We start from the raw sequence: 18,426 nt of genomic DNA, 5'->3' as shown, positions 1-18,426 counted from the left end.
TAAAAGATTAAAATCTAGAAATTTTGAAATGTCGTTCAAAAAAGGTTGAAACTCTTTTCTGCCCCAGGGAGAAGGCCAGCATGGTGGTCCCTGAAGGGAGGGAAGGGAGGGACGAAGCAAATCTGGACCTGGTAAGAGGCCCCGCGGCTGCAGGCGCTGCCGTGGACACCCGTAAAGCAGGTGAGTCCCGCCCTGGGCCATGCACTCCGGCGCCCGCCATGGAGGCTGTCGGGGTTCTAGAGCTTTCCCGCAGAAGCGTGCTTTTTCTCAACGACCTTGTAAAAAATGGGTGCCGGCTCCCATACCCAGGGTCAGCACTGCCTTTCCCTAACCACATGTCCCTCCCAGAGCTGTAGAATAAAGGGGTTGTGTTGTAGGCACCCCAGCCTCAAAACCAGTCACATTCCAGCATTGCTCGTAAACGTGGTTGGCTGGATGAGACGCAGGACATACTTTTGCAGAGAAACTTTGATAAGCGCCCATTAGGTTCTTATTTTGACCCGAAGGAATGGCCTTCGCTCAGACAGACATTGCTGGAGCGCCTCCCCACGTCTCTCCTCGCCCCCGCGTGTTGCTTCTTGGCACTTCCCCAGGTCCCAGGTGCGTGACGCTCTCACTGCCGGGCACCGTCTGAACCATGGCGTGCCAGCAAGACGTGCTGAATGCCAATTGCAGTGTAACCCGGATATAACCCCCTCCCTGCTCCCCGAATCCTCGTTTCCCCATGGCAAGCAGCTGCTGTCAGCCACGCGGCCTGAGGAACGCAATACGACTGAGTTGACTTAGCCTCTGCGGCGGGGGGCCTGGTTAGAGCCATGGGCCTCCCAAATCCGGTATGTCCAGGAATGACCACAGAGGCTTGTTAAAGGTGTGGATCCAAAGGCCTCACTCCATGCATCTGAAACGGGGTCGGCAGCTCAGGGCCTTCTGATGGGAATGCCCCTGGACTCTGCTTTGGGAAACGTGGCCTCAGAGCATCGAGGTCTGTCTTGAAGATTCTCACAAAGTCAGATAGGTTGGTGACACTTCATGCAGAATATAGAACGAGTGAAGGAAGCTAGACTTGACCATGCAGGTGCCACACAGAAGGCTATTTACGGAAGTTTGTCCTTCTGAGTTCAGGCTTTCCCGGCCCTGTAGTCACGTCTTACGGCTGCTGTAACCACTTACCGAGCACTCGGTGGCTTGAAACAACATACATTTCTTATCTTACAATTATTAAAATTCCAAAGTCCAAATGGGTTTCACTGGGCTGAAACCGAGGTGTGAGCAGGTCTGTGCTCCTCCTAGAGGCTCTAGGGAAGGCTCCATCTCCCTGCCATTCCCAGTTCCTAGAGGCACCTGCACTCCTGGGCTGCTGGCCCCTTCCTCCTTCAGAGCCAGCGGCTCTGACTCTGCGCTTCCCGCTTCTCTCTCACTTTTAAGGACCTTTGGGCCCACCTGTATAATCCGGAACAATCTCTTCATCTTGAGATCCTAAATTTAATCATATTTGCAGTGTCTCCTTTGCTTTGTAAAGTAACATATTTACATATTCCAGGGATTAGGACATGGACATCGTAAAGGGACCATTACTCTGCACAGGTGCACTTTTAAGGACCTTTGGGCCCACCTGTATAATCCGGAACAATCTCTTCATCTTGAGATCCTAAATTTAATCATATTTGCAGTGTCTCCTTTGCTTGGTAAAGTAACATATTTACATATTCCAGGGATTAGGACATGGACATCGTAAAGGGACCATTACTCTGCACACGGCAGATGCTGGTCCTCGCTAGTGCTGTCCTTAAGCCAGCAGCCTTAACGTTATCTGGGATGTTGTTAGAAATGCAGTTTGGGGTGCCTGGGTGGCCCAGGTCATGATCCCAGAGACCTGGGACCAAGCCCCACATCGGGCTCCATGCTCAGCGGGAAGCCTGCTTCTCCCTCTCCCACTCCCCCTGCTTGTGTTCCCTCTCTCGCGGTCTCCTTCTCTGTCAGATAAATAAATAAATAAATCTTTTTTAAAAAAAGAAAAGGAAAGAAATGCAGGGTCTTAGGCCCCACCCCAGACCTACTGAGTACAGAACCACCTCTAACTTGCTCCCAGGCGGTTCTGGGCACATTCAAATGTGGGAAGTTCTGGTCCACTGGCTTCTTCCATCTTCCCACATCCACACTCACTGGTACAAAGACTAGCGGCTCCAGAATTTTTCACGAGAGCCTCTAAAGCAGTTGACCCAGCAAGCGTTCGTAAGTGTCCAATACGCGCCTGACTCTGTCATAGGAATTGGGAATGCGGTGGTCAGTAGAAGGCGAGCAGTGGGGCCATCCGGGACCGGCGGTCAAGGGCACTGCCGAGAGAAGGCAACGGCGAGCACTGTTGTTATGAATCATCAGGACTTTCTTCGGCTCTATTTAGTTTAAGAGAAATCGCCTTTATTTACTCTGTAAACAAACCTTTCTGAAAACACAGAAAAATGAGGAATAACAACATGGGGTGTTATGGTACCATGCATCACAGGTTGACAGCAGAAACACAGATTTGATTTTATTTCTCTACGTTTTTAAAGATTTATTTGTTTATTTTAGAAAGAGAGAGTGCAGGCGGGGGAAGGGGCAGGGGGAGGGAGAAGGAGAGAAACAGGCTCCCTGCTGAGCACGCAGTCTAACCTGGGGCTCCATCTCGCGAACCCCGAGATCATGACCTGAGCCAAAACCAAGTCCAGCACTTAACCAGCTGAGCCACCCAGGCGCCCCTGAAACACAGCTTTTAGACTTCTGTTCTGTTCCGTCTTTGGGAGTTCTTCCTCTGTGACATCACCTGCAGTGCACACTTTTTGCTCCCAGGTGGCCAGGAACAGAACAGGATGCAGCAAACCATAGTCGTGGACGTGCGGGAGTTCCGCAGTGAGCTCCCCTCCCTGATCCACCGTCGGGGCATCGACATTGAACCCGTGACGCTGGAGGTCGGAGACTACATTCTGACCCCGGAGATGTGTGTCGAGCGCAAGAGCATCAGCGACCTGATTGGCTCGTTAAACAACGGCCGCCTGTACGGCCAGTGCATCTCCATGGCCCGCTACTACAAGCGCCCCGTGCTGCTGATTGAGTTTGACCCCGGGAAGCCCTTCTCCCTCACCTCCCGAGGCGCCCTCCATCAGGAGATCTCCAGCAACGACATCAGCTCCAAACTCACCCTCCTCACGCTCCACTTCCCCAGACTCCGGATTCTCTGGTGCCCCTCGCCTCACGCCACCGCCGAGCTGTTCGAGGAGCTGAAACAGAACAAGCCACAGCCCGATGCGGCCACAGCCGTGGCCGTCACTGCGGATTCGGAGGCGCTCCCTGAATCGGAAAAGTATAACCCCGGTCCCCAGGACTTCTTATTAAAAATGCCAGGGGTGAACGCCAAAAACTGTCGCACCTTGATGCAGCACGTGAAGAACATCGCGGAACTGGCCAGCCTGTCGCAGGACAAGCTGGCGGGCATTCTGGGCAATGCGAGCAACGCCAAGCAGCTCTATGACTTCATTCATACCTCTTACGCAGAGGTCGTGTCCAAGGGAAAAATGAGAAAGTGAACAGTGACGGCTGTCTTCTTGTCACGTGACTGTGCTTTTCAGCCACTCTCTGCCGGTATTCCTAGGCCCTGATTAATTATTAGCTCAGAATTTCCCTGTCTTCCAGCACTTAATGGTTGTGCCCTCTGCTTCCTGGCTCTGCGGACCAGAACCCAAGACTCCTCTTGGAACCCCAGGCCAGAGTCCGCATGCTCCGCTCTTCATTGAGGTGGGTCTGGAGCAGGGGAGGTGTCTACAGGTGCTTCTAGAAGGCCATTCTTGAAACAGGCAGCAATTTATGTTTCTGACACAAACCAAAAGAACATACAGTCATGTTCTTGCCCTCTTCAGAGACACCCCAGAACCCAGAGAAAGAAACCCTTCTGCCATCCCTCCCCACTTCTCTCCACATTGTCCTCAAACATATTCTTCCAGCTTTCTGCCTCTAAGAGAGATTCCTGGGGACTTTCTACTGTGGGTGTAGAAATCTCGCTGGTGCATTTCCTAATCCACCGAATGTATGCAACATGTACAAAGCCAGTAGTTTTTAGGCATGAATTCTCTCTTTCCAGAAATTGATGGTACAAGGAAAAGAGTCCTTGGAATGCTCATTTTTTCAAATATTTAACCTCCTAACTCTGTGATCTCTAAGCCTGAATGGCCAATTAGAGTCTCTTAAGACTTCCTGGTTCCTGGGCCTCTTCCAACACCCTGAGACCACCAGCGCCAGAGCTTCTCCCCAAGCAGTGTAAGCTCACCCTCCACTCCCCCCTTCTCTGTCCCTGTGCCGAGCACATCCTTGTGTCTGTGTGAGGACTTTGACACAAGCAAATTGAGTGGCCCACCAAGTCTTTAAGATTTGGTTTTCCTTCCTGGGGTCGAGATAAAGGACTTAAAAAGTAAATGGAAGATCAATGCATAGACTATCTTAAGAAATACACACCTACTTAAAAACTCACAAAACCATCTCCTCCTTCTCAAACCTTCTGACTGGGTTAAGTTAGCTTTCTACTGAAGTGTACATATGGGGACATTCATAGCATCTTTGTGCCGTTTTTAAGCTTTTATATTTCACCATTATTAACTTAGCTCTTATTCTCCTATCTAGTAATGAGTAGTGAATTTTCTACCTCAAGAGCTGATGCAGATATAGACATCGGTGCCTTTAGCCGTACTGCACAGTTCCACATTTCCTCCATGTCGCCCGTGTTTTTGTTCCTCACAGTGTTTGCACTCAGAGTAGTCACTGGACCATGTAACACAAAATGGTCTTCACCTTCACAGAAGTTCTTTCAACCGACCTCTCCAAGCTGAACCGCTCATGTCGACTTCTTGCTCTCCTGGTATGTTAACCTACATTAATACTGCTGAAGTTGATGTGGATTTCAAACTCGATACAGGGTACCACAAGAATGAATTGAGGGGTATCAGGGAACCATATTGTTCTATGAAATTCTGTACAGTGATCTGAGGAACATAGAAGAGCACAGGAAACAAAAGTTAAAGGTAGAATAAAGGATCAGGCTTCTAAATGTTTCCAAGGGCTAAATAGCTACCCCGGAGACTAGAAAACAAGATGTCAGGTACAGATGTTAATTTTCACTTCTGTACACGTGTATTTAAGAGTCCAGTCCGAGTGAAAAGTACATTAACATCGATACAGCCCCTCAAAAGGAGATGGTTATTACAATTTTTCTTTACCCTCGTCTAGCACTTCTGCTTGTGTTGTGTAGTTCCTGGTTTTTCTTGTAGAATTCCACCTGGCTTATATTGTTCTTTCACTATGTAAAAGGCAGATGGAACATAGCACATCTTTTGATATGGGTCTCACTCCAGTTTAAACTTTCAGAAATAAGCTCTGTTCTTAAAGCCACCATAAATAGCCCTTGTCGTCTCGTACAACATGGAGAACACTCTTGGTTGTATTTAGAGGGCCGGTGTCTCTGGCTCTTGGATTCTGTTATTTGCTGTTGTATGTACTAGGCATTTGAAGATGTGCACTGTCTCGTGTGTACTTGAATTATGAATGGTAGTTTCTAATGAACTCGAAAATGCTCATTATAGATGCAAGGCTCTCACTACCACTTCCCCTTCCAAGTAAATAAATATATTTTAATGCATCTGTAGTTGTGGAAAACCTTCAATACAAATTTCGTGTATTGACTTTTGCCACATCCTTTTACAAATTTTTATAATCTAAGAATCTTTGGCAAAGGAACTAATGCATGAATTTGCAGAATTAATGTATCACTTTATTGTCGAGCATCATATTGTTACCTTTGCCTTTTTTCTTTCAGAATAGTAAATATACCAGTTACTTATGAACTCTCGTGCTTAGCTTTTTTTAAAAAACCTGAGTTCAGCATTTTTTTATTTTACAAGCTTTTTGCTGATTTGTAAAAATCAGAGTGTATGAAAGATAAAAGAAATCATTTCCAACTTTGTTTAAATCATAGTGCCTCTTGATATTCTTTAAAAATTATACAGCAAGAAATCATTTTATATAGTAATAGTGGCCATAAATAATGTCCTTTTGTCAAGAAGTTGCCACTTTTTTCAGTTTGGGGCTCAGGAGACCATATGTCTCTGTGCATTTGAGTACATCCTGAATGCAGTTTCCCAGCCTAATGGGACTGAAAATAATTGTCCATTCATCAACCCACTGGCACACAGAGGGTTAAGTCTAGATTTGGTTGTGTTGAGATAACAGAATCTAGAATGAATGAGTGGCCTTCAGCAGGAAAGTTACACTGAAGCAAATCTGAAGACGTGGGCGGGGGAGAGAGGCAGACATCATTAGTCTTTGCTTTTGTTTTCAAGCGTAATTCGATTTTCCTTTGGCTCAAAAAACTTCTTTAGGGAAATTCTCTTGTCTTTTGTGTTCAGTTTAGCCTAGAAACGTCCTCTTAAAAACCAACAGTTTAGGAAAGTTCTTTTCTCAGTCTCGAATACATTAAAACGCATCCAGACTTCAACGTGCGTTGTCATTTTTCTTCATAATTTTGCTTTCTGTTTTGGTTTATGGCTACATCCTGTCCAATTCCGAACCCCAGTACTTCACTGTCTTTATCCACAGGTTTTTGGTAAGCCACCCTACTGCTGTTTTTTAATTTAAGGGCATGTAAGCCAAAAATTTGGATGGGAGGGAAACATAACTGATTTATATCAATTTGTAACAAGAATTGTATGTGAGTGTGTTTTTAATAAAATCTGTATTCAGTATTTTCCTCAGCATTTTATGGGCAAAGGAAAAATAACCATATATAGCGAAAGGACCTGTATTCCCAGGGCGTCATATTTCCAACACATTGGCAAATATAATTTGAAGAGAGTATTTCATGTGTCTTTTTGTCAATTTGAAGAGAGTATTTCATGTGTTTTTTTTTGTTGTACAGAAGAAATGATGAAAGCCAAGCCACTCTTCCAACCCCCTGCTTTAGCATTTGACGTGTGTGATAAACCCACTTTCTAGGGCCTTAGCATGATTTTCTTTGGTTTATTTTTCCCTTACTGCTTTTTATTTTGTACATGTGTCCTTAAGGAGAGGGAGAAAAAAGACTATTCTCCTTCTGAAAACACTGATTTGTTGACCTGTAATGAATGTGTGGCAAGCACAATGCTTGGAACATTTTAACTCAACAGAGATTAATTTCCTGCTGCCCCTGACTCATACCATTTTTTGCTTTTTTTGTTTTGTTTTGTTTTGTTTTGTTCTTTGGTTCCTTCCACGTCAAAGTTGAAAGTAAATTATCCTTTTGACACATCTAGAATTCGCTGTAATCTCTTAGGTTTAATTATTATTTGATTAGTTTACTAATTGGCTCGCTTTGATTTAGGTATTTTGGTTTCTGCTTGAAAACGTAGAACGAATCCCTTTTTAACAAGGCATAAGTCAGGTTATTTCTCAAAATGTTTTAATGTCAGAGTAAAGGCTCTGGTAGAATAATTAACCCTTTCTTAGGAGTCCTGATATAGCACATTTACTGAGCTCTCCTGCCTCATCTCCGTTAATTTGCATGACTATTACGTAAAAGCTTCTCTTGCTGTGGTGGAACTGAGTGACAGGTTAAGTCATTTGCCCAGGGTCACCCAGTAGTAGACAATAGAACCATGATTTGAACCCAAGCAGTCTGACTCCAGCACCCATGATGACACACTAGTGACCGGTGGTGGGGGAAGAGGGGTTTGTGTCTACTTTCAAATACCTAATGACAGATGTGTCACAGAAAAGGCAAATTGGCTTGTTTTCACACCTTTCTTAAATGTCAAAAGCAAGCATGCGAAATTTGGAACCTGGTCAAAGAAAATACCGAGTACCCTGGATACAGTATCCAGCTATATACAGCTGGCTATTGTCAGGGTGCCTGGCTGGCTCAGTGAGTACAGCTTGGGACTCTCAATCTCGGGGTCATGAGTTCAAGCCCCACACTGGGTGCAGAGATTACTTATAAAATAAAAAAGAGCTGGATGTCCCCTCGTAGCATACACTACCTGGGGAGTCATCTAATTTCCAGGGCTCCTGATCTCTTACTGTTTCGCAACTTTTTGAGAATAAAGGTTAACTTGTAGAAACCCCAACAGCAATACAACTGATTCTTGTTCAGTAGCGTTGCAAGGTATTGCCTAGCAGGACACGAAACACTTCTGCATTTATTTGCAAAAATATTTCTGCATTCATTTGAACAGCTACAAATATCTGGGTTTTCATTTTCTTTTATTTTTATTTATTTATGTATTTGACAGACAGAGATCACAAGTAGGCAGAGAGGCAGGCAGAGAGAGAAAGGAGGAAGCAGGCTCTCCGCTGAGCAGAGAGCTCGATATGGGGCTCGATCCCAGGACCCTGGGATCATGACCTGAGCCGAAGGCAGAGTCTTTAACCCACTGATCCACCCAGGCGCCCCAGTCTTTCATTTTCTTTTAAAATCAGCCCTAACAGCTTATTGGTTTCCTCATTAACTGAATCTAATAAAATCTTTGACTTCTGTTGTTTTGGTTTTGATTTTTTTCCATTTGTATGATAGTCATATTTCTAACGTTGTGCAAAAATTATGCTTTGTAGGTGGCGTTGCCAACATGAGCTCCCACATGATGATAATACTGTATTTCCTGCCTCATTCAACCTTAAATTAAATCTTGTAAACTAGAAGATGGATACTCTACATAGGCATTTATATACATATATATTTAGGAACTGTACTTTGATACTAAGATGTTAATATTACAAACTATCAATTGATCAAATATTTAAGAACTATAGACTCATTTTAAGATGCTGGCTCAGTGCACCCCCATATCTCTGTTTGCAAAAGCGCAGCTGAATATTTCATCCCAGAGCTAATTTTGTGTAGCCCCTGACTATGAGTGTTAAGGAGAAACTTGTCCAAGATGAGAAAGAAGAGGAATTTTAGATATTCCCAAGGATCCACTTGCCTGATGAAGATATTTCTACATCAGAAGAACACTGACTGCTCCCCAAGGGCCCGAGAGTCAGGTAAACAAAATCAACTTGTGATTTCACCCAAGAGAGTTTCCTGGGATTCATGAAAATAGTAAATAGACCATGTCTAATGAAGATGATGATATTTGGGGATCCTTTTCCAAAGAAGTTGGTGTCAGTGCAAGCATGCCTTTCACTGAGAGATTTGCTTCTCCGTGCAACTTCATTCCTGGGAAGGGAGACGCCCAGCAGAAGCTTAGGGAAGCAGATAATTTAGTAGACTAAGGGAAGCATGACTGGGCAGGTTTGTTTTCAGCATAAGGCGTTTACTGCAGAGGGCAGAGGGCTGTCTCTGGGCTTAATGCTGCAAAAGCCCCTGCCACCAAGGGACATTCAGACTTATGATGAAAAGAAGTCAAAGAACACGAGCAAGTAAAATAACTAAAATATCACAGAGAGGTAGAAGTGTTCTGGAGGTCCGAGGAAGACCTCATAGGGAGGTCTACAGCTGTAGGGATCCAAAATGGCCTCCGAGAAAAGGTAGAGCTCAAGATGGGTACAGCACGGATACAACTTCATCAGGCAGACACAGGCAGTGTGGACAAGTGCACGTCCAGCGCATTAGCAAAGAAACAGAAAAATGGTGGTGTTTAAAGAAGGCGTCACCAGCAGCAGATTTGGGGCAATTCACTGGGGCCCTATTGAAGGGGTCTCCTCTATTCCAGACTTGAGGAGTTTGTTCTCATTTCAGGAGGAAGATGAATGAATAAGGGAAAGGTATGATCAAGTAGTCTGTTTTACAGCTGCAGTCTGGCAATAGTGAGTCTGAAATGGAAATATTAGTCGAGCACTTACAATGTACTGGATATTTTATGTTCCTTACCCCATTATGTCCTCACCCCCTGAAGTAGGGACCTTCCCCGCTTTGCTGATGAGGCCGTGAAGACAGAGATTAAAAAATTCAAGTCATACTGGAAGCAAATGGCAGAGATGAGACTCAAACTCCCGAGCTGACTTTCTTTCTGTAGCACCTTGCTACCTAGAAGGAAGGACTGGAGATGGAAAGACCATTCTGGAAGCTGTGGCCATGACCCGAGCCTTAGAGAATGATGGCCAGATCTAAGATGAGAGCTTTGGAAATGGAAAGGCCAGATATTGAAGAGGAATATGGCAAAGAACATCAAAGTCAAGGACGAATCTACATCATTATTGAGAATTTCAGCCCAGGGTCAGAAAACGATGATGCTGTGACCAGGAAGGCCCTGATCATTTTATAAAGAAAGTCAAGTTCAGTTTTGAACAAGTGGATTTTGAAATGACCAACAGTGAGGCAGATCGTCTCAATTCCAGGTGTAGCTGATGGCTGCCCTGAAGTGAGAACCAATGGGGCCCCTGGGTGGGTCAGTCAGTTAATTGTCCAATTCGTGATGTCCTCTTAGGTTGTAAGATCGAGCCGCACGTGGGTCTCCTTACTTGGTGGGGAGTCTGCTTGAGATTCACTCTCTCTTGCTCTGCCCATTCCCACCCCGGACACATTCTGTCCCTCTCTAAAATAAATAAATATATCTTAAAAAAGAAAAAAAAGTGAGTACCGAGGACGTCAGATAAATGGTTGACACAGAAAAAATATGAAACTGAACATCAGGAAATGCCCAAATCTAGGAGGCAAGAGCATAAGGGAGGCAGATCCAGGAGCTCCTGAATGTCTCCCAGCCACCAGCATCAAACCAGACCAGGAATTTCACAGGAGTTACCCGCAGGGTTAGGAGCTGAGCACAGGCCATGCCAGTGGACCCAGAAAGCGACAGAGATGACACCATGGAGAGCCCTCCCAGGGAGCCTGAGGGCACACACCAGACGGGGATCGGAGGAGAGCAGGGCACAGTGGAGCTGGAGAAAAAGAACAGACGAGCAGCACTCTGAAGGGAGTTGTGTGTGGGGGTGATCAGAAGGAAGGAGCTGAGCCAGAGAAGATGCTAGAGAGAGCAGATCATTCATGGAACCCAAACCCACTGCTGGAGGGCCCGGGGGTGGAGGGAAACAAGAGTGATGTTGCTTTTCTTCCTTTCCCACCCACGAAAAAAAACCCATTTTTGTATTGATTTGCCTCTTCTTTAAAGCTAACATCTATAGCACCGTGTAACCCCCCGCTTGGAGGGGACTGGTAAGCCCCGAGCAGTAACAATGAACCCTTTTCCGAAGTTCTAACACGGTGCTGCTGTTTGGCGGTGAGGTCTGGCCGGCCCGGCCGTGTTTAAGCTGGCGGGGGGTAGTGCTCTCCAACCCCTTCATCTGTAACCTGGCTGTAGGGTCGCGTTATTCCTTAAAGCATCCCTTGCAGTGATTTATGAAACGCAGCTCATGGGTCTGAGAATGTGGCCTGAAAACACGGCCAGCGCTAAGCAGCCCTCACCAGCCAACGCTGAGACTCGGTAAAGATTTTTATTTTGGTCGCACTGAGCCTGCTGTAACTGGGGCGGCCGAGTTGCTATGGGGATTTCTTCTCCAAACAGTGCGCTTCGCTTCAATGCGTTGAAACAGCGGATAAATCTCCTTTATGTTGACTCCACTGTGACATTACCTCTCGTGGAAACATTCCCCAGGTTCCCATCAGGACTTGGGTGTAGGAATTTTTCAATCGGGGCCAAGGAGGCATTGATGGAAAGAATCGAGAGGGAGGCCCCTTGAACCCGCGGAGGCTTCACAGCTCACGCCTGCGGAAGCCCAGAGCCGGAGCCCGGAGGCGGGTCGCAGCTGGGAGAAGGTTCATCCCTGAAGCAATGACGTGTTTAAGTGCTCTAGTGTGGGCCTAGGCTGAAAGCTGTGACTCACGCCCCGCTCTGTCACTAATAATTGGGGGTGGGGGGAGGGGGCTGTTAGGCAGGATGCACAGAAAACTCAGCTGTTCTTCCCATCTCTCTTGCCAATCTCCTGTAAGTTGCAAAGATCCGAGATGGCCCTGGAGTGTGGGAAAGAAGGCAGGCCCCTTCCACTCCGGGCCGGGGCGCTGCCGGCCTCCACCAGCAGGGGTCCCCATTGAGTCACAGGTCGCCAACGGAGCTCCGCGGGAGTCGCCGGACACTTTAAGGATGACTGCACTTTGAATGGGGGTGTATCTGCCTCTGGTTCTTGCCTAACCATGACAGGAGAGGGAAGAAAAGTAGCTGCCTGTTTCCAGCATGACTCATTATAAACAAACGGAGGACAGATTGACTGCGTCTTATCAGAGCCCGAGTATGTGCCCCGGGACTGAGGGTGAGTCAGACTGGAAGTCGCAAGTCTTTTGTTGGTCGAAGGGATTTTTGTTCCTTGCGGAAGAGGTGTGTGTGGGGGGAGTGCTATTGATTTCTTAAACACAATCAGTGACCCCACACAGGGAGCCCTGGGCTTCTAGGTGAGGTCAAATCCCACCACCACCACCCCCCAACCACAAAAGGCTTCCAAACTGAAGATTAAAACTGCCCCGGACACGTGGGACCCATTTAGAGTCGATGGAAGCGTTGGCAATCTTGCTGTGAGCCTTTCACAGCATCCACATAGGCCAATAATCATCAAGGTGTACACTTTAAGTATGTGTGGTTGTATGTGAATTACCCCTCCAAGAGTTTTAAGAAGAAATACAGTTTCTTGGGGGAACTTAGGGGGTCGGGGGGGTGCTGGCCAAGCCATTTTTACTGTGATTTCTCAGGAAGCTATCTGGACACCCCCCTCACTTCCCCATCCACCCCTTTGTGTTGCTGCCTGCATTTAGGTGCAAAAACAAGCAAAAGGCATGCACCTGGAGGGAGCAGGACATGGTATCATCTCACGCTGAAAGGCTGAGCCTTGATCCCAACTCTCAGAGGGTGTGTTGGGAGGCGGGTTATTTATGCCTCCGGAAGGAAGGCAGTAGGGACAGGGAAAGGCATAGGCAGGCAACAGATCTGGAGTGGGGTTTAGATGTTGGCTAGCAAAGGACAAAGCAGCACCCTCTTGAGGTCCCCGCCCCTCACCGCCTCCCCGGCAGCCACAGGACCGCAGCGGGCTGTTTATGCCCCGGGTGGCTTCATAGTTGGGCGAATGCAAGTCAGGTCTCAAGAGCTCGGCAGGGATGGGCGGTGTCGACAGATCGCGCGCACGTGAATGACTTAACACTTGGACGCCAGCGAGCGAGTGAAGTGAGGGGGGAGTGAACACGCGTGTGCTTGAAATAGTGAGCGAGAACCAAGTTAGCCGGGCAGGTGGAGTGCATAAAGACGAAGAGCGGAGGGCTGGCCCAGATTTAAACGCCGACGACCTCAATTAGGAAAAGAGAGACATGTGTGTGTTTCTGGACTTGATAATGAGCTCTGTGGGCAGGAAGGGAAGCTCTTCTTGCCAATACGTGCTTCTGACCGCTCACCTGTCTCTTTCATGTTTCCATGTTGTGTTCTGTTCCCGCTGCTGTCTTTCGGTGAATAAATTCAAGGTTGTACATCAGACTTGGGGGGATTTGACTGTCCCCTTTAACGAAAGGGTCCTTAACGTAGGAGGGCTTTGTCTCGGTTCCCTGATCTCCCAGCCAGTCACCGTCTCTAAGTGTGCGTATGTGTGCGCGTGTCTGAGTGTGTAGGAAATGGAATATTTGAGTGTGTGGAGGCGTGTGGATGGTGGTTGGGTATGTGGTGGGGGCGGGGGGGATGCTTTTTTCTGACGCCCTGGATTCTATGTGTCCTTTGAATCTATGTCCACAGCGGCTGATCTCACATACAACAGTCATATGTGTCCTTAATCTGCAAATACGGAACCAAATTTCAACTCTTCTTTCGACATACCCCCATAAATACATTCATACCATTCTAGATCATTCTTTGCTCTTTAAATACGACCTGTAGGAACAGTGTTTCACTCCACACACGATTCTCTTGGAATCCAGGGTCTCCCATGTTATTATTTGGAAAAACAAGTCTAGTTTACAACCATGCGCTCGTGAAGTGCCTACCGTGGGCCCGAAAGTAGAACTGTGCCCCTAGAACGGAGTTACGGTTTATTCACTCGTTCCGGTCTTAAGAGGTCCGGGAAGTGGAGCCAGGTTTTGTACTTGTAATAATGGAATTACAGACAAGAGTTACTTACATTAAAAAATAAAACAAAACAAAAACATTCATTGCCTGGAAATGACCAAAGCTTCCGAGCACTGGGCTATCCATTACGGAGTCCTGGAGGTGGTGAGCACAGGTTACGGAAGTGGTAAGAGTGTGTCACATTTAATTATGTCACATTTAATGCCTTGTAGGAATGAGATAGCACGTGAGCCGAGGCTTTCGAGCACAGACCCCATGTCCTAGGTGTTCAGGATCTTCAGACTAGTCCTTGGGACTCTGAGTGGTGCCACAGGGTACCTCTGAAATGGGAGAGAATTTTTATAAAAGGAAAGATGTTCTCCAGGTCGGTCTGTTCAACGTACTCCTTAGGCTGGTTTAGGAGACACCTTTTTATATGTGTGCCTTTCCATCGGTGCTCCAAACCTAGGTCCTGGGTCCCTTCCGATGGCCTCTTCAATCTGTCGTCCAAATTCAAGCTTTCTATGATTCCTCTAATTAACAATCTTGTTTCTCTCGCCACATTCTAAATTTGGCTTCACATAAGGTGGTGTGTTTTTTTGTTTTGTTTTTCTTAACTGGACTGCCGGGACCCAGAGCTGGAGAAAGCAGCATCTTGGTTTTGAAACACACTCCCCTCTCATGCATGCACGACCTGCTCTGATTTAATTTGTTGGTTTTAATAATGGAGAAGGTACTCCTGAAGCTAGCAGCCTCTGCAAAAAAGCTAGAACTTTGACCCTAAGATTATAACCTACATCGAAGCCCGGGGGTCCGCCTTCCCAACCCTCTTACCCTGCTCCTCTCAACCCAAAACGAACAGTCATCCTGATTTGTGTGTTTAGTACTCCCTTGCTTTGTGTAGCCCTATTGCTTCTTATATTTATGATGTGTATGCCCAAAAGAATATGTGTCTCTATATATGTCATTCTTGACTTTATAAGAAAGATGTCATCCTGTCATATATCCCTCCCGTTGTCGTAGGCTGCTGTCATTCATTTGTTCCAGCTTCTCTATAATGTTCCGTTTCAGTGACTATACCACAGTCTACCCACCAATCCTTGTTCCTGGCCATTTGGTTTGTGCACAGACCCGTGATTTTGTAAATGGTTCTTTCACGAATATTCTCGTACCTGGCCTTCTATGTGTGCAAACAGTTCTCTCGGGTACGCACTTAGGAGTGACATTGCTGAGTTAGATGGTAGATGTGTGTCCCACGTTAGGGCACAATGCCAGACAGCGCCCTGAAGTAGGGATAATGCTCAACACTCGCATCAGCCGTGTGTGTGGATCGATCCAGACCCTCCCGACACTTGGAATGATCAGACATGTCTCGAGTCCGCGGATGGATTTGTGTAGAGCATAGGACCTCATTATGGTCCTGGTTTGCATTGTTACCTGTCATGCTGAGGACTTCTTTGAATGTGATTGGCCAAATATGTCTCTTACCTCCTGAGAGATAGCCACAGTTTTTGCTCATTATTCTACAACTCTCTGTGCTTTTTTTTTTTTTTTTTAAGATTATTTATTTATTTATTTGAGAGAGAGAGAGAGAGCTTGTGAGAAAGATCACAAGCAGGGGGAGTGGGAGGGGGAGAAGCAGACTCCCCACTAAGCAGGGAGCCCGATGCAGGACTCCATCCCAGGACCTGGGATCATGACCCGAGCCGAAGGCAGACGCTTAACTGACTGAGCCACCCACGCGCCCTGTTTGTACCCTTCTAACTAAAGGAGCACTTCCTATACTCTCAGACCGATCCTCTGTACTTCTTTTCACTTCCTTTAAGGTATCTCTTGATAAGTAAAAGTTCTTAGTGGAGTAAAATATATTAACCTTTTATAATCAATACTTTTTTTAAAGAAATTATTTAATAAAATCTTCTCCTACTGGAATATCTAAAAGCTATTTATCTATATTTTATACTAAAAGTGCAAAGACTCTCTCTCCTGGAAGAAGTTGAAAATACGAGTGGGAAACTAGGAAGCAACGGGACCCCAGACACAGTGACCTGTGGCAAGGGGCAGGTGAGATATCGGGGTGATGGGGCCAAACCCTGGGGGATTCATACCCATGATCGGCTCTTACCATATTTATTAGTTGTATCATTTTTCCCTCCAGTTACAAACATACATAGTCTCACCAACTTTGGACCATGGGAAAGAAAAGGACCGTAATCCCATCATTGGGGGATTTTTCTGTACATTTTCACATGCAAGTCTCTTGATACACACCTCTCATTCTCCTGTTTATCCTGACACCAGTACCCTGACCTTAGCCAGGGACACTTTGTAGACATTACCTTCCTTGACCTAGGAGTAATTCCTACCAGTGTTGACCATGACCTTTAAAAAAAAAAAAAAAAAGTACAATGAACTTGAGCTAAAGAAATTATACTGAGCCTGGGTGACTCAGTCAGTTAGGTGTCTGACTCTTGATTTTAGCTCAAGTTGTAATCTCAGGGTTGTGAGATCGAGCCCTGAGTTGGGTTCCATGCTGGGCATAGAGCCTGTTTAAGATGTTCTCGCCCTCTTCCCCTCCCCAATACTCTCAAAAGAAGGAAGGAAAGAAGGAAGGGGAAAGAAATTACACTTAGAATCGTGTGCAGTTATTGAAAAATAAGGGTAGGCAAAACAATGTCTCATTTTACTAGCCAGAGTTATGACTTCTCTCATTTTGACAAGTACTCTAGACTTTTTTCTATCTTTCTTTACATATGTATTATATTCCATTTAAAATGGAATCTTCCTGGGCACCTGGGTGGCTCAGTGGGTTAAGCCGCTGCCTTCGGCTCAGGTCCTGGGATCTCAGGGTCCTGGGATCAAGTCCCGCATCGGGCTCTCTGCTCAGCGGGGAGCCTGCTTCCCCCTCTCTGTCTCTTTCTCTCTCTGCCTGCCTCTCTGCCTACTTGTGATCTCTCTCTGTCAAATAAATAAATAAAATCTTTAAAAATAAATAAATAAAAATAAAAAATAAATAAAATGGAATCTTCCTATAGATACCGTTTCATAAGGTGGTTGGGTTTTTTTTCCCCCCTAACATTGTACCCTATTTTTCCAGTGTAAGAAACACTTTTCTACACCATGATCCAAAGAGTCCAGACTATCTCCTTGTGTGGATAAAATCTAGAAGATTCATCCAGCATGCCTCACAGCCACCAGACACTTGGAAAGGACGCTGGCTAGTAGTGCTCTCATACCCTCAGTCAGCTTTGGGCTTTTAAAAAAAATTTATTTATTTGACAGACAGAGATCATAAGTAGGCAGAGAGGCAGGCAGAGAGAGAAAGAGGAGGAAGCAGGCTCCCCGCTGAGCAGAGAGCCCAATGCAGGGCTCGATCCCAGGACCCTGAGATCATGACCTGAGCTGAAGGCAGAGGCTTTAACCCACTGAGCCACCCAGGGTGCCCCAGCTTTGGGCTTTTTTAAACCCAGTCCATACTGTCAGCCTTACATTTCCCATTGCTCCCTATTAGCAGCCACAAGGAAACGAACATATCTGAAGCTTTGCGCACATCTGTGATCACATTCTCAGGATAACTTGTGGTAAGTGGGAATTCCTAATCCAAGAGTAAGAAGATGTTTTCACTTTTTGGTAGATGCAGTTGAATTGCTCTCCAAAAAAGGTTTTATCCATTTATATGCACACTAGCAGAATATGAGAGGCTACTCTCCCACACCCTCGCTAAGAATAGAGATTGTCCCTTTTACCATCAGTACGCCAAGTTCAAGGGCTGGGTTTCCTAGTTTCTGGGATTCACTGTGAGGTGCAGGTTTTTCATGTTTTCTGGACTCTTCTTCTTGAGTCTGTGGTCTCCGCCTCCCTCCCTCTCTCCTCACTCTCTCTCTGTGAATTGCCTATTGGTATCAGTTCCCCTTTAACCCATCAAATGTTCTTTCTCTTATTTATCTGTGCGAATTTATATCTGGGGAGGGTTTTAGCAAGTCCCATAAACCTTGCAAATATCCTTCTAAATGTGTGTTTTGTCTCTTTGCCATGCATTTGCCTTTCAGGTGTTCAAAATTGTGTATGTTGTCGAAACTTTCGGAGTTTTCAAAACTCCTTTTTCATTTGAGAATGCATAAAATCCACCTAAATTTTCCTCTGGGATTCTTGTTTCCCGTTTTTTGTTTTTGTATTTTTTTTTAAGATTTTTTATTTTATTTATTTGTCAAAGAGAGAGAGAGAGTGAGCATAGGCAGAGGCAGAGGGAGAATCAGGCTCCCTGCTGAGCAAGCAGCCCGAAGTGGGACTCGATCCCAGGACACCGGGAGCCAAAGGCAGCCGCTTAACCAACTGAGCCACCCAGGCGTCCCCCGTTTTTTGTTTTTTTAAAGATTTTATTTATTTATTTGACAGACAGAGATCACAAGTAAGCAGAGAGAGC

At 46.0% G+C, this 18,426-nt stretch overlaps 2 protein-coding genes across 2 annotated transcripts in view; both read left to right on the top strand.

Moving 5' to 3' along the window:
• Window positions 1-8,531, top strand: part of ERCC4 (ERCC excision repair 4, endonuclease catalytic subunit) — a 32,604-nt gene extending 24,073 nt beyond the window's left edge. Inside the window, exons 10-11 of the mRNA XM_059154580.1 lie at window positions 68-180; window positions 2,830-8,531. Coding sequence (XP_059010563.1) covers window positions 68-180; window positions 2,830-3,563 — 847 coding nt within the window. The 3' untranslated portion in view covers window positions 3,564-8,531. The remainder of the gene's footprint in view (window positions 1-67; window positions 181-2,829) is intronic.
• Window positions 8,532-12,215: 3,684 nt separating this feature from the next.
• MRTFB (myocardin related transcription factor B) overlaps window positions 12,216-18,426 on the top strand; it is a 261,518-nt gene continuing 255,307 nt past the window's right edge. Inside the window, exon 1 of the mRNA XM_059154981.1 lies at window positions 12,216-12,237. The gene's annotated coding sequence lies outside the window, so the exon portion shown is untranslated. The remainder of the gene's footprint in view (window positions 12,238-18,426) is intronic.

The sequence above is a fragment of the Mustela lutreola genome, chromosome 17 (genome assembly GCF_030435805.1).
Source record: "Mustela lutreola isolate mMusLut2 chromosome 17, mMusLut2.pri, whole genome shotgun sequence".
Classification (NCBI taxonomy): domain Eukaryota; kingdom Metazoa; phylum Chordata; class Mammalia; order Carnivora; family Mustelidae; genus Mustela; species Mustela lutreola.
This window is presented reverse-complemented; position numbering and strand designations above follow the sequence as displayed.